The following is a 23,420-nucleotide window of genomic DNA, read 5'->3' on the forward strand; positions in this document are numbered from 1 at the left end:
TACTGTATTTTGGTGGAAAAAAGTAATGTATGTCTTCGTCTATCCACTAAACCGATAGATAATTGATACATATTTATTAGTTTTAAATAATAAAATATGTGTATTAATCACACTCATATATACAAGTCATTTTTCTATGAGTTATAATGTATATATCAAGTTAACTGAACAATTTTCAATGTCCCATACTAATAAAGTCTATTACTAAATTATTATTTTTAAAAAAATCAAATAGATATATTATATTTTATTATTCAATTCAAAATTTAAATCATGTTAAAAAATTAGTATTTATTTACGGCTTAAAATTAAATAATATTAATAAAAACTTATCACTTTTATAAAAAAAATATTATTTTAAAATAACTGTTGTGTAACCATGGCTATTCAACATCTATAAATCTAAAAAAAAAAGAAAAAACAATTGTTGGGTATTACAACTTTCAAAAAATGTTGATTCCTTCTTGTACACAAATAAATAAAGAAGTTGGCAAGCTCTGTAAAAAAAATATAATAATTTAGATGTAAATTATGTTATACAAATAACAAGAAAATAGAGAATATAAAATTAAAGAAGAAAAAGGAAAGGTGGCAATGTTGTAGTTATGATTAGAATAAAGGGATAATGTACAGAAACTAAGTCCAAAGAAGTTGCAAGTTGAGGATCCACTTGCTTTAGTCTAGCGTATGATGCATGATAAGCTCATCTTCTTCATCATCTTTCCCCCAAATATTTCTCTACAATTTTCTCTAACAAAAGCCTCAAACTAATCCAACTTGACAGATTAACCATTTTCAAGAACAAACCTCTCTTCGTTTCAATCTCTATTCATATATATATATATATATTTTTACAAATCCTGCCATTTATTACGCATGAATCTTTAACCCTAACTTAAATCATATCAAGAAACTTTAGCCAACTCAAAATTATGCCTGCTGCTTCCCTACAGCTCCAAATACCCAACACTGCCACCACCACCACAACCACCACCTCGGCCGCCTTGTCTTGCTACAAGCATTCTTGGCAGCCGCCAGTGCCTCTTTCTTGGGATGCAGCCGTGCCTGACTATGTTTCTTGCTACCATACACGCTCCGTTGGTCCAGATCAGTGTTGCTCCGCCGTGTTCAAGATCATAAATGCACCTGTTTCCACTGTTTGGTCGGTGGTTCGCCGTTTCGATAACCCACAAGCTTATAAACACTTTGTCAAGAGCTGTCATTTAATCAACGGTGACGGGGATGTAGGCACGCTTAGGGAGGTTCACGTGGTGTCAGGATTACCTGCTGAATCAAGTACTGAAAGACTGGAGATTCTCGATGATGAGCAACATGTTATAAGCTTTAGCATGATCGGCGGCGATCACCGGCTAAAGAATTATCGGTCAGTGACGACTCTTCATGCTTCTCCAAATGGAAATGGTACGGTTGTTATTGAATCATATGTAGTTGATATACCAGCAGGAAATACTGAGGAGGAAACCTGTGTTTTTGTTGATACAATTTTAAGGTGCAACTTGCAATCCTTGGCTCAGATAGCTGAGAACATGGCCAAGAATTAGCAAAATCATCATCATCATCATCATCTTGATTTGTTTACAAACGGGTTTTTCACAACTAAAATTTTTTGGTTTTTGATTCGGGTTCGGATTAATTCGATCATCTGAATTGTCAATGCCTGAATTGGGAATTTGTAGATCCATCAGCTAGCAGTTCATGAAGGTGTTTATAGTATTTTGATGCTATATATGTCAACTTTTGTTTTCCTTCAAGACATTGCTCCCTCATTTAGCATACAATTATAGTGAGATTTTATGTTTTACATAATGTCTTCTTGTATTTATTTATTTTCTTTCTTCTTTTTTGTTAATTAGTTCAAGTTATTTTTCTCCTCTTTGTTTTTGTTCTAAAAGGAGAGAGGCTCTTAATTTTGTGCCTTCTTGTATATATTGTGTCTAGTTCCGCCTCTCTTCTTTCTTTATTATATGTATTTTCTTTTGGAGAAAAGAATTATATTATTTTATTTTTGTAATTATCTCTTATAATATTATAATTTTCTATTGACGATTAATAACTTTTACATTTATGTAAATATAATATTGGCTAGCATATTCTTTTATATTTCTTCCAATAAATTATTTATCAATATTAGTACAACTTGAACTCGAAATTCTTCTAATACATATGAATCAAAAAACCAATTTAAAAGCAAGAAATTTGATATTATAATTAGCTCTTATTTATATTTGTTTCAAAATTATAAGGAACAACAATATGGATAATTACAAACTATGTAATTTGCAACATGACAATTTTCTATGGTGAATTTGTTATTTTTTTAATAAAATAAATCATTCTTTATCAATAATTATCATTACAATGATATCTAGATTCATCTCATCTAGTACTTCCAAAAATGAAAGTCCATCTCATCTTGTAGTGACAAAAATAAAGTAAAAAGAACATAATAAAAAAAAATTAAAAGTACCCATAAATACAAGATGCTTTTCAATGGAAAACTAAAAAAAGAAAAGAAAGAAAAGAAAAGAAAAGAAAAGAGATATCTTGATCTCCAGAAATAATGAAATTACAAGCAGAAAGCAGGGGTCGAACATGGTTTTCAAGTTGCTAAAATAATTAACATTTGATGATTTGCTTTTTCTTTCTTGACCACAGTCAGATGCAAAAGGACAAGCAAGTGGTGATTATCATATATTTTATAAATGTATATATATATATATGTACGACTGTTCCTTTTTCCAATTCTTAGTCCATTAAGTGGATAATCTGAAACAAAATAAATAAATAAATAAAATCTCTTGTGTATGCTTATATTAGCTGTCTCATGCTAATCGGCATTCATATTTTAAATTGGGTTTATATTATTAATCAATTGAAAATCTTGAATGTCTTATAGTTATTAAAATAAATTAAAATTATTCAAACCCTGATGTTGAATGAATCATGAATTATATAATATATATATGAATCAATATCAATGGATAATAGAAGTCAATTTTGCTTTAATTTTCTTATAAATAAAAATACTAAACAGATTGTTGCTTAATTAACTAAAAAAGCCTGGTATATATTAAGGAAAATATTGGCATACTTGGATGGAGGTATTTAAAACTATATATTAAAAAAAGTAAATCTTTTTGAGACAAAGGAATCAAAAGCTGATGGGCAACTTGACTTTAATAATACAACTTGTATTAGAGACTTGAGGCAAGTTGGGATATTAGCACCCTTTTAATTTTATATATATCTGCAAGTTGGTTTGCAACTGGGCAAGCAGGCTATTTTAATAAATTAAAACTCTCTTTTCCTCCACATTTTTCACATAATTATGTAGAGAATCGAATCAAAGCCATTCATTTTTGTTTGTTTTCCCATGATCTTGACCATATAATTAAGGTTTCAACAAATAAAATGCCTCTTCAGTCACATTGTGAAAGAGACCCAGTCCATTCCATTTTAACATGTCCATCCTGTTGAAATAGGATGATGGTTTGAACCAATTAATCGGGTATCGCACTGGATCAAATTACTTTTAGAGTGGTAAAATCTCGATTTTGAGTATGAAATAATAATTTTCCATATAAACCCATCTTAAATTGACATCTAAATACTAGAAATAAATATTATATTATAATATAATAAAAGAAAAAAATAACACTATATCAAGGATTTGCAAATTGCAATTTTGAAAATCTATCTAGAATTTATATTGGAATTCAAAATATAATTTTGAAATAATAAAATTGATAAATTAAAAATTATCTAAAATTTGTTTCCGAAATCTAAAATTAAAATTTTAAGTTTGATATTTAGAGTATTTTCTAAATATAGAGTTAAACTTATATATATATATGAAAAAATTAGAATGTAAAAGTATAATTATCCAAAAGTATTATAAGGGATATACTCTCCTTGTTATATGTTGGTCAAGGCTATTTCTTATTTATATTATAAGTATATATATTCTAGCCGAATAGAAAAATGGTCGTATATATGTAATTTATTATGACATATAAAAAAATAATATATATATATATATATATATATATATATGAATATTTTATATTTTAATATTAGACAATTGATATATATTTAATTATTTAAAACTAATTAGTACATCAATCAACTATATATTTAGTGTATATAAAAGAATATTCACCCTTAGATTAAATAAGATTTTTCCATTATGTATAATCTTATATTGATTACATGCAAAATGTAAAGGAAATGTAAATAATTAGTCCGTATTATGGTTGTGATACAAATTCTTTTCCTTTCTAATTTTCTATGATTCCAAACAAACATAGACTATTTAGATTTCTACTTAACCAAAGCCTGCTAAAAGCCTTTTCCATCCATAGGCATTGAAGCTGACAACAAGGGACCCAACTAAATAGAGGATTTTCAATAAAAGTTGCTTGCTTGTCTTCAACACCCTACTTGTGAAAAAGTTGTGTTCATATTCAAGCCCTATTCCTCTGAATTTATTGCAGGATGTACATTTTCCCTGCCAATGTTGCTTTTTATGCACAATTTTAGCAACAATTGGCAGGCATGGCATGCAGCCTGTGACACCCCTAATTAAGAAGTTGTGGACCAGTTTCTATCTCGATGCAAAGAAATTAATAAAAGAATTTTATATAATATAAAATATATACTAAATTAATAAATAATTAATATATATTTAATAATTTAAATAATTAAATATATTTTAACTTTACATTGTTGACCTATACATACACAACATTACATCTTAATCTTTTAATATTCAAATTACTCCCACATACTTTAGGCTTTAGCCTATAGTTATAAAACCATCAACCTATTATTGCATCAAAATTTATTATCACTGGAAATTTTGGATCATTTACATCTCCAATGTGTTGCTTTGGTCCCTCCTACTGCACTGTTATTATGCCAATTTCAATAATGGAACCACATGGGTTTCTAATTTTGCAACAAAAAAAAGTTAAAATTCTTTTTTTACTTTTGATATTTATTATTGTTTAAAGATGATTATCACACGATTAGGCCCATAAAAAACAGTGATAATTAATGGAAATAATAATTAATACACGAAAATGAAAATTTAGTCTACCTAATTTATTATATATTCTATATTAATTTATTATATTTCTTATATATCTGATGTAATATATAATATTTTATAAAATTATTAACATAATGCAGCATATAATATTTTTATAAAATTACTAACATGGTATAGTTACTGGAAAAGTTCAAACCCAAAATTTGCCCTAAAATTAACAATTAAAAGTAAAAAAGAATAAAAATAGAACCAAAAAGAAAAGATAATAAGTTGGAAAATTGATTATGTGGTTAAAATATAAAGTTTAAGCCTATATGATATATTGGTATTCATAAGTTAAGGGCCAGAAAACATGTTAAAGCTTTGATTAATTTTCTTAAGTACCCAATAAATGGACCTCTCATCTTGCCATTACAAACAAATTTAATTCAATTTGTTTTCTGGCCATGACTATAATTGTACAAAGATATTCCCCTTTTTTTCAATTTTTTCTTTCTTTCTGTTGACAACTTCTCTTTCTCTGCTGCTCCACTCCAACAAATCCATCTGAGCATTAAATAATGCACCATTTCTGAGTCATGTAATATATTTATATATATATACTAATTAAGGATAGAATAGCTTGGCAAATAGAAGCTCATTCCAAGTATCCTGAAGGCCAGGCATGCACCAATGAACACAATCTGCATAGCTAACAGGATTAGCTAACTGCTCAGGAGTCAATGGACTCCATTGCTTCTTGTAGATTGATGTGTGTGCATCTTTACGATAATTTGATAATTGAGTAATGTTCAGAAATGTTATGGGGAATTTTGATTTCCTGAACACTTCTCCGATCACTTCCATTATACTTTTCCGGCTATCCGAACCCCAATATGTTGCATTATTGATCAAAGTTGTTTCATTGTAACAGTTGTTATCCGGTTCGCCTCCCCAATCTATGCTCCTGCATAAGCTTCATATATTAGTCTACCATTTATGTGATCATAAGACTAAATTTGTTGCTATTAGTCTTTTTTTTTTTTCTTTCCATCTATCTTTTTTTTATTGATTTGAATTAAACTTTTTTTGAATTTAATAAGCATTGGTTCAATATTAAAATTGCGTCTGCATAAATGTATTCAACTAATAAAACACGATTTGTTATTGAGAATCTCCTAATTTAATTGCATATCGGATTAAATACACTAAAAGTGATTTATACCATCCCACCTCATCTAATTAAGCTGGTACAATGGATAACTCCAGTAAGAGTTAGAATTTACTTACTTTCCATGAGAAGGTGACATGCTGGTGAAGAAGACCCTTGTTTTCTTAGGGTTCATATTCTTTCTCACCCATCTTATCATGCTTTTCATAGCCATCCTGTAAGCATCTTCAGTTGGTAACTCAACAATGTCTTTTGCTTCATCATCAAAAGAACCTTGCCTGGACAAACATGAGTCATTTGACATTAACTAGAACCTTAATTATTTTCTTGAGGTAAAAGAAAATGTTAAAGATTTTGTTAGGTAAAAGGGCAAAAGAAGTTACAGGATCTTCATCTTGAGGCCAGTCATCCACCATAGGTAAGTGTTGAAAACCAAAATATCAACTCCTTTCCAATTCTTGCCATGTTTGGTAATTGAACCTTTCCTTACAATTCTGTCAGAAATTCTGTGGATAACAGCATTGTCCGAATTTGATTCAAGAAGAAATGGTGCCCAATAGAACTCAATCGTAGCATTGTAGTCCTATATATAGAACATCAATAAAAAGAAAAGAAAATGTTGGTCCAAAAATTAATTAAGAGATAGTAAAATATATATATATACATTATGATTGTGATAATTAAGTTATATAAGGATAATTTACAGGCATACCTTGGCTGTGAAGACTGTCAAAGAATCGAAGGTCTCCATGGATTTGGCCTCTTCAGGAATGAGTCTATGGAGAAGGCAGACCATGGAAACATACTGCCCACGGTTCAAAGAATCACCAACAAACATCATTCTTTTTCCTCTAAGGGTCTCGAGCATCAATGTGGCATTGAAACTGCAAAATTTGTGACAAGAAAGGCATAATAAAACACAATTTCTCATGAATTTAATGAGCGTAAATAAATATTATCAATGGATTTGTTAGCCGATACAATGACATAAACAAAGGCATATGAAATCGTTAATTTAGCTATTGGCAGTAGGTAGACCAAACACAGAGTCGACAGCATTCACAAATGCTCAAACATAAACTAAAATAATCATCACGATTCCTTTTCCAATCGGAGTGTGAGACAGACACAGAGAGAGAGGGAGAGAGAGAGTGTCCCATGCACGTCCCAGAATAAACAGTTGACTCATAATGAGGTGTTGACACGGGCATCACTATGAAGTGGCGATTCCTGCCGGCATTGGGGGTGGAGAAACCAAAAACATACCGGCGAGGCAAATTGTCATGGAGATGTACATGTCAACAACGATGGACTGCAATTACTATGTATGCATAGTTCTGAGCATTAAGACAAGTTCATGATCTCTCCTACTAGTACATGTATATTGTGTATAGTCAAAATCTTCAAGCGTACGTATAAACAGACAACAATGATAAGTGTTGTTATTATAATATGCAAAAATGAAACCAATGTATATTGACGAAAAGAATGGACAGTATTAATAAATTTCGTATGATTCGGACAATGTTTTAATGAAATAAAAAATGGTTAATTTAGAGTGGTTCAGCAACTCAACACCCGCATGAGAGAAACAAGCTAATTGTAAATGAAGTTAGCAAGAAAAGAATGTGAACGAACCTTGGAAGATCACATCCATGGGGTTGCCATCTCCAGTACTGGTAATCCTTATCAGGCCTGCCATGTTCTTGACATGTCAACTGTGGCTGAATGTAAGGACATTCCCATTCTTCATAAAGCGGCCGAGTCGACTCATCTTTCACCCACCTTCCACTAAACAAATCACACCCTTCTGGTGTCTTCCCTATAGCAAATGGTAGCTTCTCCCACTTCTTCTCTAACCCCAAAATAAAATCCAAAACTCAGTTATAAATAGCACCAAACTTGCATTCACATAAAGACTAACAAATTATTAAGGTTTGAACTCAAATCCTTAATTAAGCTATAAAAGAACCTACATTTTTATCTATGCACTCTTACGTGTGCTGGTCCAAATTGATAAGTTTTTAAAATAATATATATTTAAAGGAATGGTTGAAATTCATAGTAGTAGGAGATTATAATTATCCACTATATATATACATTTTTCAAGAAATTACACTCACCTGTTCTTGTTAATAGCCGGTCTGAGTCAGGGTCGAGTTGGCCTAGCAAACACATGAAATCTTCTCCATAAAGGATGGAGACAAAGACAATGAAAGCTAATAGAGTGAATAGATATGGAGAGAGACGAGCTTTTCTAATGAGAAGTGAGGAAGATGAAGAAGAAAGAGGAGACTTCATTTTTTTTGTTCTTAATTTGGTTGGTTGAAGAAGAAGGAAGAGAATTGTACTTTGTCTATAGGGCCATTATGTTCAAAATGTTTTATGAAGTTATTTTCTTGGAGTTGTTATGTTTGGTTTGATTAAATATAGGAGCTGTATAGGTTGAAATGATAATATGCACATGCAACAGATGAAAAAAAAAAACATATAATAACAATAAGTTATTTTGATTTTGATATCTCATAACTGTTTTGATTTCTATATTTTATATCTTTTAGTGGTCTCTTATGTAATTCTTGTATATAATTTGTATTAAAATTGAATGACTAGTAATTAAATACTTATTTCCTTTTTCCACTCTTTAGATTGAAGCTTAATAGATATTGGGATTATGGTTGATGATTGCTTCATATTTGGTCATCAAATGTCAAAGTAATCAAATTATAGGTGGAGCAAAATAATTCAAAGTAATAATCTATTAAGTATATATTGGGCTATTCAGTAATCAGATTTTTAAGAATTAAATAAGTTTTGCCACTATTAACCAATATTAATATATTTATCATCTTTATTATGAGAGTCAAAGAATTATTATCTTTCTTATATATAGTTCATAGTACATTAAACTTTCATTATTTGTCCAATTTTTAGATGAGTTTTACTTTCATTTGTAATAGTTTCACTTCAACCATTTTATCTATGTAGCAATAGGGTTTGTGTTATTTATTTTATTTTGTTTTATTTCTGTGCTCATATATTCCCAGTCAATTTTCATATTTTACCAAGTCAATCAAAATTAATTGCTAGCTTCCAGTGTACCAAAATGAAAAGAAAGAAAGGAAATGAAATGAAAATTAATTTCACAAAATTAAGTTTTCATATAACTTGCAACATTAAAAAAAAAAAAAAAAAAACCATCAAACTGATTTCATTTTCCTTAATTAAGAAATTGATTAACTTACAGACATCAAGTTGATGTGTAATTTATTTAAAATTTTTACAAAAGAACTGTTTATTTTAAAAATATTTAAAATAAAAACTATTCATTAAAAAATACATATAAAATTATTTTATTGATTTGTATCTTTTATCTATTACAACTCACGCATAACTTGTATTAGCACATAGAATAATTGTCTTCTATTAGAAAAGAATAAAAATTAGATTTACCCTTTTGGAGAAGGTCTTGATGAGTAAGTGTAGTGGGTAGTGCATGATTGTAAGGGAAGTTATAATGTGACTTAACTTCTAAGTCAAGGGTTATCAAGAAAGATAGCATATAATTTCCTTCACTTTCTTTTTGGTTCTTCTTTTTGTATTTCTACTTTTATACACAAATGATTCATTCATCTATAACTATAATGATTTGAGGTGCTAGTTATGTAATATTCTTTAATTATTTTGAAGATGTAGTTGAGAATTTGGTGATGTTTCATCTTCAAGTGGTTGGCACTCTTATTCTTTCTCTTGTTTTCCCTTTCATCTTTCTTTATTAATCTCTAACAAAACTGTAGGGTACATGCAATTAGCCAAAAAGATGCAAACATCAAAATAGTGATGTATCAACTAAAACAAGTGCTAAAAAAATTTGTTACCTGCCTAATGATTGTTATTGGGTTCCAATCCCTTTGTTAATTCTTGATTATGGTATTAATGTTAAGAATAGTAGACATTTTAAGTAGTCATTAAGCAGGGGAGTAGTGAAGTACCATTGTATCTTTGCACAAATCACCAGCTCCTAATTCTATAATGGATGAGATTATCAACTATAAAACATAATAGTCTAGTGATCGAATACCTGTTTCATAATTTAATGATCGAATATCTGTATCGTAATTTAATATATCGGTACATTTAAATAATGATCATGAAGCACCTGAGAAAACCTAATCGTTTATTTTTAACATTTCTTTTTTAACTATTATGCCTCAGCACTGCAATTATTTCTTCCACTTTTTCTACCTAGCAATTCTCACATTTTTATCAGGATTTTCTTGCATCAAAATGGGAAATGGATATCCTGACCATCATAAAATCAATACCCACTTCGTGGATTAGTTGAACTTGGAACACAGTAGTTATGATTAAACATATTGCAGCACAAACCTTCCAAAATCACTGGTAGGTAAAACTGGTAGCAGTTAAAACAGAGTTGTGAGCATTAAATAAAAGTTACATTCCAACCATTGCCAAGCATGTTGACACAGAGAAGGACAGGAAAAATAAACAAAAGATGGAGACTGCTCCTACATCTTTATCAGCTTGAATTTTCTTCCTCACCACATTATTCCATTGCAAGATTTTCTCATGTACAACTAAAAGTATCTTGTTCTTAATATCTAAGCAACAAGGACCTCTCTCCTCTCTCTCAAACTCCTATTGTTCTGTTTTCCATTGATTTTGGTGCCATCCATGGTTTTATTATAACAGACAAGACATGAAAGAAGAAGACTTTGAGGATGGAACCTTTGTTGGGGTCTAGAAAGGTATGTTTACACTGGCAGAAGGGATTCTATTTCTTTGTATATTTTATTTTCTGGCCCTTTTCTTCTCTTCAGCTGGCTAGCAGCAGTTCTTTCTGTGTGCTTTAAAATAGTGCTATGACGATCCAATAGTTCTGCAATGGTGGGTCTCTCTTTACATCTCCTATTCTTGCTGCAACAAGAGATGCTCACCAGCATGCAGTTTATATCATTGCTATTGCCTTCTCTTTCAAGCATCTTAATATGAATGGATTAAAGCAATGCCTTTGCAGTTTCTATATGGTTTAATCATGCTATACATCATGCATCATCAAGAATGCACTTTATCAATTTCACAGGCTTAAACAAGATGTAATTCTTACTGAAATACTAGCAACTATCTCAACCTCTGCTGGACCACATGACAGGGATATGTTAAGGAGAGCAATAGTAAAGGATGATGGCAAATTGGACTGTCCATCATGGTCTCCAATGGAGCTGTCATGGTGCTGTGAAAAGTTGGGTGCTCTGTGAAAATATGGATATTGTGGCACAGATCTCATATTCAAGAGAAAATGTCAATGGACAGGTATATGGTATTGTATTTCTGAAAAGAAACATAAAACTAATAACATACATTCAAAATTGCCCAAAGAACAGCTAAAAGAATGTCAATACAGAATAAAGAAACAATAATATCAAAGTGAGTCGATAGAGTTACAATCAAATGGATGTTGCAATAGAAAAGAGGTGAAGGGGGTGATATGATAAAATGAAAGGGAATTGATGGTGTATGTCAACAAAAAGTGGGGGAATTTCTGTAGAAGATTTCCGAAGTCTAACTCAGTGAGACGGGTCACTAGACTCACTAGACTATCAGTAACCATTGGCACTTGAAGTTTACTTCCTGGTGGTCCAGATGTATCAAAACTGATTCATAACAAAATCTGGAGCTGAATTGTAATTGTTTAAAAATTGACCGCAGAATAGGAGCTTCGATAACCTTCTGTACGTCCTCTGAATCTCCGCACCAAAGATGCAAAAGAACTCTGCATGATAATTAGAATAATAAATTGCCAGGTTATAGAAGCTTCATTATTTTCAGATGTCTATACAAAACATGTCTACTACATGTAAAATTAGATACCAGGCAGCTGGTTTTGAAGCGGATTCCAATAATTATTTACACTGCCATTCTGTTGGCTTCTTTCATTCTACAACTAATCAATCAAAAGCTGTGACTAGACGATTCAAAATTTCTTGCCATCTGTCCATTTATTCAGTTAGCCTATAACCTGTGAGAACTTGTATATGCCAAAGAGCTTACTATTTTCCATATTTTAAGCTCATCATTATTAGACATTCCTTTTGATTAAGCACAGCAATCATACACTTTTTATATAACAATTTTTCAACTTCAGGAGCTTTAGTGCAGATATTTGTTTTTGTAATGGATCATAAGTTCTGCATGAGTTAGTTACTTTGCATTCAACTCTTTGATCAATACATAGTAATTTTCAATTCTACAAATCCTGCATTATGTGCAGTTAATAGAAAAAATGGACAGAGTCCTTACTAACTTGCTTCAGTAGAAAATAAAGATGGCAATTACAAAGACACGCACCAGACAGACAGAGAGGGAGATATATCCTCATCCCAGTTTATTCAGAAACTGCCATGCTATATATTATTTCAAGCATACTGAAAACAGGAGGGCATTAAGACCATGCAGGAAGCTAAACTTTGAGCCAAAAACAGAGACATGTGAATTATTTCTAATTTCTGCATTTCGAGTTCATGGAATTCTATTCACTGAGAGAGTTGAGTTCAAATCAAGGAAACTCAGCCTAATTGAGAAAAAGAATTTCCTGTTTATAGGTGAAGTCTGCTCAAATGAGTTCCTTCTGATTAGGTTAACTTTTCACGCGATGAGATGAGATAATAGTATGCAAGATTCTATTGCATGGCATGTTTCACAATGCAGCACCAGCAAAGAAACAGGTTGCAGTGAAAGAAATCACATCGAAGAAATACCTGTGTTCTGTGAGGCAATCTGGCCCAAAAATCCAAGTTCGGAATCATCTGACAAAATAGGAAAATAGAATCAACTAAAACATCATAGAACATATGCTGCATTTTCTTTTAAGATAAACATGCATTGCTACTTGCACATTTCTAAGCTGCTTGGTTGTGCATAAAAAGAAAACAAAAGCAGTAAATTGCTAACATACTTGTGCATTTCAATACAAGCCTGATTGCAAGAGTGGATATTTCACCATACAATCACACTTATCTGAGAAATAAGAGGATTTGGAAACAAAATCTACTTTGATCTATGAATGGAATATCGGAATTTACTTAAAAAGCAAAATGTTATAGTGCACATGTTTAGACCTTCACAGTTTTCCCCCATTGCTTCTCAGCCCATTCTAAAGATCATGTTTAGGACATACATTCAGATCAAAGTGGCTACGCTAGAAACCACTGGTATGCCAGAGTCACCATATTCTCTTGTATGGTATTGCAGGCCTCAACAGTTAGTTGAAAATATGTATATTAAGAGTCGGTTAATTACAGATCTAGAAGATATATTCTACATACTGCCGATAATCTCTCATTTGAATGTCCATAATGCTTGAATAGGATGATTACCACTTAAAAGTAGTTTATTTACTTGCTTTGCATATAAACATAGCTTGAGGACAATATCAGCAGATATCACCCAATGTGGACAATGTGGCTCGATAGTGCAGTAATAATGAAGTATAGATGCATTATTAAGCAGATATGATTTGGACAAAACAACTCATGAGCGGCAATTGCTAAATAGTCAAATAATCAGGAGAACAGCTTGAGAGAGGAAGCATACATCTAATCCATGAATTCCAAGGAAGAAATATCGATAAACCGCACCCACTAAGATATATCCTCCAAAAAGGCACAAGATACTGGGAAAAAGAAAAGCAATTAGTTAATCAAGATAACTCCAATAATATGATAGTCTTTAAATAGATCAACACTATTCATGAAGAAAAAGAAAAAAGAGAAAATCAAAACCCCTACATGATTAACAATGTGCTGAACCAGCCCCATCCTTGCCCATGAACAGACACAATTGTGGCACAACCTGAAGGATGTTGTAGTGCAGCAGCCTGTCAGAACGAAGAAAAGAAAGGACAAATCAAAATTCTGAAGCACGTTATGAATGTCAAATACTATGAACCCACTAACTATTCATAACGTCAAAAAAAAAAATGAAGTTGACTGGACAAAATAAAATTGCACCTTCATTCATCTATCAATAAAACAGTTAAAGGGACTTGTTCATATTCATAAACTAGGGAACTCAGTGTAGAATAATTTGCTTGCAGCTGGAAAATATTTAGTCACAGAGTAGACCAAAAAAATATAAGACATTAAGCACCTAATTAATATATAAATTTGAGACTCACATAATCACAGGTCCCCGTTTTCTCCAGTGAGTGTGGCCCCTGTAAAACAGAATAACAGTGAAGTTAAGATAATAAAAGCAGTAAAATCAGCTTCAGAGAAAATTAATGTGTTAGAATAAGCGGGTGAAAAGGGAAGACTTCAAGAAAGAAGCTCTCACTTGAGCACCATTTGAATTGCAAATTACAGAGACAGAGAGTGAACAATTATGCTCAGATCCGCTAGATGTCTTAACAGTACTTGACATCTTGACAATGACACCCTTAAGAGGGTTCTGCTCATCTGCATTAGCAATATATAGAGAAAACATTAGCACTTTTACATATTAATTAAATTTAGAAAATTTTCCAGAAGTGCTCTTACAATCTGGAGAGAGTATCATATATGGTGAAAACAGTCAAGACAACCAAAACCAAAATATATTAGTGATACAAATCAACAATAGAACAGGAGATCTTTTATCTTACCCATGATGCTAGTGACTATGTTTGAGACACGCCCAACAGTAGTGCATATATCATAACCTGCAAATATGAATAAATCCAATTCAAAAACTAAAGGGAAACTGTAAATTATAAACCTGGTACAGCATAACGAATTCTCCAAATTATATATACTTATCTTGAGCCCATGGTTCCTCAAAATTAGAGTAGTGGGACCTAGAAATCTTCTTAGTTTTTCTTTTAGGGTGGGCATGATATTGAAAAAAGTATATAAATATGTCCTAACATGTAAGTGTCACGGGAACCGAGCCTATTCCTCAAAATTGTCAATCCTTCACAAATTGGTATAATAAAACTTTAAGATAATAATAAAGATGACAGTTATATTTGGACAGAGGATCAAACGAAAAACTGATCCAATGTCCCATATAAGCTGAGATATTTTCCGAACAATGGACTGATGTTGTCCATCGTGCATAGATGTGAACTAATACATACAATAGCCAACAAGTGAGCTGCAAAAAGAAATCCCTTTTGTGATAAATGTATATCCTATATAGTGATCCAAATTCCTAGAGCTCAATTCAAATGTTTCAAAAGTTTTTTTTTCTGTAAGAATGGTGATTTACAGGAATCCAATTTAGGCTACTTGGTTTGAAAAGTAGCAACTGCAACATACAAGCCTTATCAAATGGAACATATTACAATATAAATAAGCACCTAGGCTTTTCAGGAATCAAACATTTCAGAGCATCAGAGATAGGCATTTTTGTAACACTATGTACCTTCTCTGTTGTTTGCCACGAGTGCGCTACATTCCATGCCACAGCGTGATGGTCCCCCACAATCCTACAATGTCAAGCAGATGGTTAAATCAAAAAACCTGATATTCCTAATTATGGGAAGACAACATTTACTTTATGATACACTGGACAAATATTGAGCATTATGCTTGAAATTACTAAATAAAAGTGGCAGGAAATCACACTAGCCATCTGTTGCTTCCCCAAATAATGCCTCATGAACAGGTAAAACCAGGAAAATGTGTTGCAATTTCATCAAATATATTGAAGTATGAGACCTGACTCTAAATGCGAAATGTTTTGCGAATCCAATTCCCATGAACATCACTTTGGGGTCCTATCTAGAGGGCATGTCACATGGTCTCTAAATTAATATAAGACATCCTCTTAGAGAAGCTCCAGTTTCAGGTTAAAGCTCAGAAAATGGAAAACTATAAATTAAAACAATAATGCATAATAAGAAGGTAAAATATGTGAGAACCATACAAGACGCATTCTCAGCTAACTTTCTGTCCTAACTGTTTCAAATGGAAAAGTAACTTCAGATCTGTATGATGGAGAAACATTACCAGGCAGTCGACACATCTAGGTGGATCGTGATTAAAAATCATTCCATCGCATAACTGCTCCACATAGTAAAATGAGATCATTTCAATGGTAAAATCAACTAAACTCCAATTTGTGGAGTACATGTAAAATGCCATAGTAAAGAAAAAGAATAATTACAACAAAAATAAACAGAAAAGCTGCAGCTTTCAGCATTCCCATAGCATTTGGTTTCTATTTGTCTCTTTTTTTTAGTAAATGAGAAAAAACCTTTTGCCTTCCACTGGATAACTAACAATGTTAAATTTCAATATACAAGATCTCTCATATGATTCAAAAACTAATTAGGTCATAGCTTGCAAGCCGATTCGTCATTATGACAACATATGACTTCTAAATTCATAAGCAACTGGGAGTTCAGTCCCCAAAACATAACAATTAATAACAAACTAATAATATTTCAAGACATACTTGGGAAATAAAGCAATAAAGTGTAACCTGATGGAGCCAACCTGAAACCAAAGCACAGACTCATTCGCTGCGACCTTATAAAACCTACAGCAGAAAAATGAGTATCTTGCTAAGAATTGAACCCAAACAACATGCACATGCATACAACCAAATCACTACAGATCTCATAATCCAACAGAATCCACATTGGATTAATACTGCAAAAGGAACCATCTTTTCCCAAATGAAACATCTTTTTCATAAACGCTAAGTCTAAATTAGCTTGATAGAATTATGCACAATCTAAATTCCTGCCTCCTAAGTCTAGCACCGCTACTATCTCTAGCCAAAATAGTAATGCAAGTAAAATGTCCACCAATGCCTTTGATCCTTACAAGTTAAATTAGAATACTAACTCACTATAGGTAAAAGAATGTTTTCATCTAATTCCTTTCCATAGTGTTTGGTAAGTCTAAAATTGCCAGAGTTCAATTCAATTGAATTCCATTTAGCCAATTCTCATGTTTGGAAAGGTCATAGTTTTGCTAGAATTTAATTCTTTCAACTTGAAAATAAAACAACGCATTTTTAAAGATATTAAATAAAGCCACAAAACACATGATTTTTTCAAGAATTCAATTCACTCCAGATAAGGCTTTCTTGATTAGCATATGCTAAGCCTATGTCTGAAAAGAAAAGAAAAAACTGAGCCATGTATAGTTGATGCCACAGAAACCGAGTAGAACAAATGTAAAGAGTATTCATTGAAGCAATTTTTCGAACAATAAGTGCAAAAAAAATAAAAATTGAGAATCAAGTCAAATAAATAATTCCTAGATCAAGAAACAGAAAGTACCCATCTTCGCTAAGAACACCATGAGGGAATTTTGGAAGAGGAGATACCAAACTGAAGTTATAAAGGCTATGCCCATCAACGAAACTGAGTTGACAGACTGTAGATGCCGAGTTTAAAGACCCAGCTCGGATTATAATCATTATAAAGACTGTAACCTGAAGACATATCAAGGAATTGAATCCTCCGGCCATGTTCTTGAATTCTTCTTCTTTTTCTTTCTGTTATCATCTATTCATTATTATACTAATAGAAAAAGAGAAGAAAGAAATTGCAAAGAAGTTGTGTGTCAGCTTAATATAGTTCTGAAAATTTAGAATTTTGTGTTGGCCAAAGGGAAAAGGACAATTTTATTTTGTTTCCGATTTATCAAATAATTAAATACACAAAAATATCCTTTAAGAATATTAAAATTTCATAATTTATTTAAATATTTTATTAATAAAAATTAAAACCTTTATTTGGTTTAAATATTTTATTAAACTAAATTAAAACCTATTGGTAATAAAAATCAAACCAAATGTATTGGTTCAGTTTAATTTTCTTTACCCCTACTTAAATTAGTGGATAATTAGCTTTTATTTAAAAAAAATTAATAAACTGTCCATAATACTATAATCAAAACAGAGTTTTTTCCGAAAAAGAAAATAGATATGATGCTTTTTTATTAATTTGATTAAATTTTAAATGTAAAATAACTGTTGCACAGAACATTTTTCCACTTCTACTCATACAAAACAAAGTGACAGAATAGCCATTCCTCCTACGAAGGTGTCAAGTGTGATTGAAGAAAATCTGGAAAAGAAAAAAGAAAAAGAAAAAAAGGCCTAGTTTAAGCTTTATTCTGAAAATTGGCAACTCTCAATAGAAGGATAATGAAAATGACGTCTACAAAAATTGAAATGGCCTCTGGAGAAATAGCACCCATACATGTAGGAGTTTACCAAGTCACTTGACAAGAACTTCAGGATTACATCTTGGCAGTCTACCACGTCAGGAGACTCGAAACAAACCAGAAAAAAGAAAATGTTAAAGAGGGCGTGGTGTGGATGAGTGCAGGCTTGTGAAAGATGTTTCACCAACAAGATCATTGTGAAGTTTCATTTATATCCATATTACGCAAATCTTCATTGATTTCCATATAATCAAAATTATCATCGTCATTATCATAAGATCCATCATCACATGACGGGACTCCGTCTTGTGCCAAGACACGCCTCAAGTCCTCAAATTCTGGAGATATACTGCTGACATGATCACTATCTTCTTCTTCTTCTTCTTCTTCTTCTTCTTCAGATCTACTGCTGGCACCATCACCTTTTTCCTCTTCATCTTTTTCTTCATCAGTTGAAGCTGCATCCTCCTCAGAAGTTTCATCAGGATAATCATTTTGTGGATGAGCTTCAGCTGAGAACCATTGAAGGGAATAAAAAGAAAGACATCACAGAAGTGCATGTTGAAGAAGTCAAGGAAAAGCATTTTAAGGATACAACAGCAGCAAAATTTATAGTACCATTGGAATCGTCGCTATCATATTCTGATTCGTAATCTGGCCCATCATAGAAATGAACATCATCCTCCACTTGTACCCTGAAGCAAAAATACATAACGTAAAACTATAGCTAACAACTAATATCCATCTCATATGCATGGATAACAACAATAACAACTTAAAGTTGCAACGTTCGAATACGAGACATATGATACTTACACGGGGAATGAGCTTATAGCATCTTGCTCACCAATATACAGGTCATTCTTCACAGTATAATAATCGTAGACATAATCATCTGTATATCTTTAGCAAGAAATAAGAAACCACAAACACTACCAAGAAAAATTATAGCAAGCCATAGTAGAAGAGAAAGAGTTAAACTAATAGTTAACTTTGCAAGATTGCAACAGGATGACCCAAGAAACCTTCACCATTCCTAATTCCAACACAAAAATGATATTACTGGAGAAGATATAATCTTATATTTAAAGTTAGAATGGACAGAACTGGAAAAATGGAAAACTACAAATTCCAACTCAAAAATGACACTGCTGGACAAGAGAGCACCTCATATTTAATTTTAGAATGGAAGAACCCAAAAATAGGAAAAATACAGAAATTGCTGAATACTCTTAACTAGAATCAGGAAAAAGAAAAGAAAAAAGAACTCAACCTTGCTCATACATGTGAACATGTATATCAGATTCAATAGCGGCAAATGATCTTGGCATAACCTCATAGCCTTGCTCAGACAAGTAAGCATAAATGTCAGATTCAATCTCGGCAACTGCACTTGGTATAAACTCTCTAGGTATAGGTAAGTATCGATTAAGAATCTTCTGATCCTCCAAACATATGGTTCTGCAATAGTATCTAAATGGTTTTAATCAATTTCAATGAGTTTAAACATATAAAAGAGATTACAAAGACAACTTACTCCTGCTCTTGCATCTCATTGGATCCTTCCTCATCATGAACACGAACGACATCATAAAAATGGCACATATCATGCAATGCTTCTTTCTTTTCCCTACGGCTCCTCCATATTTGTTCAAAACGAGCATTTTGTGCCAACACCTATTACAGAGGAAAGGAGGCAGAGAAAAGGGAAAGGATGATGGTGTGAGGAAGTGAAATATAGTTGTGCATTTAAGTAATAAGATAAAAATCTTTAACCATGCGAACATTAAGACTATGGTCTAAACAGTGTCATCATTTTGCTAAGTATCCAAGAACCAGAAAAAACAGATGTGTACAGACTTCACAAACACTTTTAAATCAACTAGGACCTTCTTGGGCTAACGAGAAATAAGATTCATCTCGGCTTTCTTAGCCCAAAAACAATTTGAAATTGATAAAAAGAGGCATGATAGCTACACAAGTGATAGTCAAGCATATTGAGCCAAGTTACATCCTCTCTCCAGTTTGACTAGAAAGATTAAAGTTCCCAAAATAAGATGACTGCTACATTCTGTCTCAGATGACCAAGGATCGACATAAATCAATCTAAAATGAAGCTAAAGTAACTGTATTCATGTCATAGTCCTCTCTAAGCACCCACTTCTTTGCTCATCAAAATTATTTAATTAAATTACTTTCAAACTGACTACGAACTTTCTGAAGAGATAGTATTTTCAAACATATGAAGACTAACAAGTTTTAAATGGCTTGTACACATAAACTCTTCATCTTATAATAGCATTGCTCTCAAATCTTTTTCTTCTGCTTGAGAACAATTAAGCACTATAAGTTTCGCAGACAAGGAACACTTCTTGACATAATGAGTTGCCTAAAAACTATTATGATCAAAGAAACATTTAGAAAGAGAAAAGCATATAGACAAAAGGAATTATTTAGGAATTTATAATGTTGCAGCAGAAGTTGACATAAATAAAACTGAAAATTTAGAGTCATCATGTAAACTTATCCAGATTTCACAATTCTTACCTCTTGATCTCTCCTGCCCTTGGACAAAAGTTCCTCTTGTTTCTGTACACAATAGAGAGTAAATAATTGAAGTGTTAGATACAATAAGTACAGAAAGAAACATTGCAGGTGATTTTGGCTGGGTTGTTTAGGCAGGGAGAATGCGAGAGAGCTTACTCTGTCCTTTTTGAAGTTTCGTTTCTGTTCTTTTATTCCTGGTTTATTAACAACTGCATCAGCAGAATCATACTGCAAAAAGAAAAAGAGCAAAAACTCATTTGCTAAAATGAACCCAGAACATACAACTAAATATGTTACAGTTAACTTATTGAAGGCAAAGGTTTAAAATTCTAATACAGACAGCACATTCAAACAAAGCATATCTAAGTTTGTGGTTAAACAGTCCTATAAAATTGACTTCTTGGGGAGAGAGAGAGAGGGGGGTTTAAAAATTAAATGCAGGCTGCATTTTCTAACACAGCATTACAAATCATGCGATTAATATATAACCAAAGCAAAGTTTTCTATACTGACCATAAACGATTGTACAACATCAGTGATGTTCTCTGAGGTACCAACTGTCTCAACATACCGTACAAAAACCTTCTTACTATTCAATTCCCCTACTGGAAAAACAAAATAAATTAGCTGATAAAAGAAAAATAACCAAAAGTAAGCTACATACTGTCCACAATCAAGAGCTACACATTATCACAGAAGAATCTTATAAAACCTAAATTTAGATCAAAATCTAACACTTACCCAATTTATAACTTTAATAAAACACAGGCACAAATTTATAATCAAAATCACTTAATTTGACTAGCCTACACTGAGTCAATTGCACACAATCGTTAAGTTAGTGACAGTAACTAGACATGTATTTTATCAATTGGTTGAGTGAAGCAAAAATTTCAAAATTGTAAAGCACCAATGATTGTCTGTAATATAACGTTCTAATTATCCATAATTAAGAAACTTCGGGAAAGAAAAGAAGAAAGAAACCTAAAGTTCAGTGCTTTGCACCTTGTCCGCGACGTGAATAATCATCATCAATTGATAACTTGTCAAAATCTAAAACCGGTCGTCGCTTCAATGGCCTCTCATTAATTTCAAGCCCTATAATAAATCAAAACAACCGAATTCTCAAAAACTTTTAACAGTATATTTAATTTTTTTCTTTTCTTGAAAGGTTATATATACAATTATAATGATTAAAGATTTCTTAATGTTAAACGCTAGTACTAACATAAGGCATCGAGTCGAGACTGCCAAGACTTTCGCTTAACTCTAACAACTACCGGTTTTCTGACGGCGGTGAAATCGCTAGCCGCCGCCGATGAGGTGTCGCTGATAAACGCCATAGCAATCAAGGCTGTGATTATGAAATGACTGTTTTTTTCGAAAAAATATATATATGTCACGGTACGGTACGGTGCTTTGCCAAACCGCAAATCCCTCTGCCGTTTTAATGTCTCTTGGCTTTTTCCGAAAGGAATTGGCCCCAAACTTTATGATGAGGCTCAGTTTGGCCTTTTTGACCTTTGGAGACAATTTAATCCAAAACTTGCTATATGGCTCAATTTAATCCTTACATGACTTGAGAAATAAAAAATGATATTCTTTTGAAATCAAATAAAAAAAAAAATTACTAATTTCTTAAAGAAAACTATCTTATAATCTAAAAATAATTTGAATTAATAATTTAAAAACAACTAAAATATTTTTTGATTCAATTTAATAACTAAATTTTATTTTAGATAAATATTAAATTTCTTATTTCTTATGAATATTAATCAAATTATTAATTCACTTTTTTTATGGAGAGTGAGTTACACTCTCTTTTAAATAAAGTAATTTGAACAAAAGAAAACATAAAATTTTGGATTAAATTGATCCAAAATAGCCAAATTGAGTCTCGTTGCAAAAATTAGGAGTCAAATCAAACATTATCCTTTTTAAACAAAATATATATATAAAGCAATCTGTTTTCTCAAAATTATACACTGTAATTTTATTATAATGTCAAATCACGCAATTCTCTGATATAATATAAAATACGATTTTAATGTAATATATTTATATAAAATTTTAATCATAAATACCGATAAAAAACCCAAATGTGGATTTAAATACTGCTAATATTTTTAGTAATTTTATGACACAATAAATAGCTTTTTATTTGTCTTTAATCAAATTTTATTTTATGATCATAAAAAGTACCTTTCATTAAATAAAACATAAATATTTCCACAAGCAATTTATTTTCATATTCTATATTTTAAGGTTTTAGTTTTATAAATAATTTAATAAAAATATTTTTAAAAATACTGATAAATATTAATACTATTAACTCAAAAAATCTATATTTTTTAATCTGCATATAAATGGAAGGTTGACTGTTTATTTATAATACAAGGAGTAAATTTTATTGTCTTAAAGAAAAGCAACGATAAATTAATTATTTTTCTAATAAAATATTATTTCT

The 23,420-nt window shown here is 31.5% G+C and overlaps 4 protein-coding genes and 1 long non-coding RNA gene across 9 annotated transcripts; 2 read left to right on the plus strand and 3 right to left on the minus strand.

Moving 5' to 3' along the window:
• Positions 1-568: 568 nt before the first annotated feature.
• LOC8272096 (abscisic acid receptor PYL4) lies at positions 569-2,032 on the plus strand. Its single transcript, XM_002520746.4, has one exon. The coding sequence runs from the start codon at positions 933-935 to the stop codon at positions 1,560-1,562; it is 630 nt and encodes a 209-aa protein (XP_002520792.1). The 5' UTR covers positions 569-932; the 3' UTR covers positions 1,563-2,032.
• Positions 2,033-5,407: 3,375 nt separating this feature from the next.
• Positions 5,408-8,633, minus strand: LOC8272095 (protein trichome birefringence-like 33). Its single transcript, XM_002520745.4, has 6 exons — positions 8,345-8,633; positions 7,860-8,076; positions 6,934-7,105; positions 6,605-6,804; positions 6,341-6,499; positions 5,408-6,017 (listed from the first exon to the last, which is right to left on the minus strand). The coding sequence occupies exons 1-6, from the start codon at positions 8,520-8,522 to the stop codon at positions 5,678-5,680; spliced, it is 1,266 nt and encodes a 421-aa protein (XP_002520791.1). The 5' UTR covers positions 8,523-8,633; the 3' UTR covers positions 5,408-5,677.
• A 1,869-nt stretch (positions 8,634-10,502) lies between these two features.
• LOC107261397 lies at positions 10,503-12,013 on the plus strand. Of its 2 annotated transcripts, none has more exons than XR_007216335.1 (2): positions 10,503-10,990; positions 11,326-12,013. It is a non-coding gene; the product is annotated as an uncharacterized LOC107261397 (long non-coding RNA). The 2 variants fall into 2 exon arrangements; XR_001535338.3 differs by having other exon boundaries at positions 11,395-12,013.
• LOC8272094 lies at positions 11,587-17,802 on the minus strand. Its single transcript, XM_002520744.4, has 11 exons — positions 17,515-17,802; positions 16,721-16,763; positions 16,232-16,285; positions 15,645-15,708; positions 14,884-14,940; positions 14,577-14,698; positions 14,419-14,457; positions 14,030-14,118; positions 13,836-13,914; positions 13,001-13,048; positions 11,587-12,015 (listed from the first exon to the last, which is right to left on the minus strand). Exons 1-11 carry the CDS (start codon positions 17,703-17,705, stop codon positions 11,935-11,937), a joined length of 867 nt encoding a protein of 288 aa, XP_002520790.2. The 5' UTR covers positions 17,706-17,802; the 3' UTR covers positions 11,587-11,934.
• Positions 17,803-18,321: 519 nt separating this feature from the next.
• On the minus strand, positions 18,322-22,360 carry LOC8272093 (RNA-directed DNA methylation 4). Of its 4 annotated transcripts, none has more exons than XM_015720217.3 (10): positions 22,182-22,360; positions 21,959-22,051; positions 21,467-21,555; positions 21,110-21,181; positions 20,954-20,995; positions 19,944-20,083; positions 19,680-19,879; positions 19,223-19,301; positions 19,025-19,101; positions 18,322-18,918 (listed from the first exon to the last, which is right to left on the minus strand). In XM_015720217.3, the coding sequence occupies exons 1-10, from the start codon at positions 22,294-22,296 to the stop codon at positions 18,599-18,601; spliced, it is 1,227 nt and encodes a 408-aa protein (XP_015575703.2). In that variant the 5' UTR covers positions 22,297-22,360; the 3' UTR covers positions 18,322-18,598. The 4 variants fall into 4 exon arrangements, with proteins under 4 accessions (XP_015575703.2, XP_015575702.2, XP_015575704.2 ...); XM_015720216.3 differs by having other exon boundaries at positions 21,467-21,558; positions 22,182-22,358; XM_015720218.3 differs by having other exon boundaries at positions 19,680-19,867; positions 21,467-21,558; positions 22,182-22,350.
• Positions 22,361-23,420: the final 1,060 nt, after the last annotated feature.

This window comes from Ricinus communis, chromosome 6 (assembly GCF_019578655.1).
Source record: "Ricinus communis isolate WT05 ecotype wild-type chromosome 6, ASM1957865v1, whole genome shotgun sequence".
Classification (NCBI taxonomy): domain Eukaryota; kingdom Viridiplantae; phylum Streptophyta; class Magnoliopsida; order Malpighiales; family Euphorbiaceae; genus Ricinus; species Ricinus communis.

Bases quoted from the DNA above. Each gene is read 5' to 3' on its own strand.
- LOC8272096 (XM_002520746.4), top strand. From the start codon at position 933: ATGCCTGCTGCTTCCCTACAGCTCCAAATACCCAACACTGCCACCACC.
- LOC8272095 (XM_002520745.4), bottom strand. From the start codon at position 8,522: ATGAAGTCTCCTCTTTCTTCTTCATCTTCCTCACTTCTCATTAGAAAA. The intron at 8,077-8,344 runs GTGAGTGTAATT...TTTTGGGGTTAG, and splicing joins CCGGCTATTAACAAGAACAG to AGAAGAAGTGGGAGAAGCTA. The intron at 6,500-6,604 runs GTAACTTCTTTT...ATGTTTGTCCAG, and splicing joins GGCCTCAAGATGAAGATCCT to GCAAGGTTCTTTTGATGATG.
- LOC8272094 (XM_002520744.4), bottom strand. From the start codon at position 17,705: ATGGCCGGAGGATTCAATTCCTTGATATGTCTTCAGGTTACAGTCTTT. The intron at 14,941-15,644 runs GTACATAGTGTT...TCATATTTGCAG, and splicing joins CGTGGCAAACAACAGAGAAG to GTTATGATATATGCACTACT. The intron at 13,915-14,029 runs GTAGGGGTTTTG...TCTTTTTCCCAG, and splicing joins TTCAGCACATTGTTAATCAT to TATCTTGTGCCTTTTTGGAG.
- LOC8272093 (XM_015720216.3), bottom strand. From the start codon at position 22,296: ATGGCGTTTATCAGCGACACCTCATCGGCGGCGGCTAGCGATTTCACC. The intron at 22,052-22,181 runs GTTAGTACTAGC...GATTTATTATAG, and splicing joins GTCTCGACTCGATGCCTTAT to GGCTTGAAATTAATGAGAGG. The intron at 21,559-21,958 runs GTGCAAAGCACT...TTGTTTTTCCAG, and splicing joins TTATTCACGTCGCGGACAAG to TAGGGGAATTGAATAGTAAG.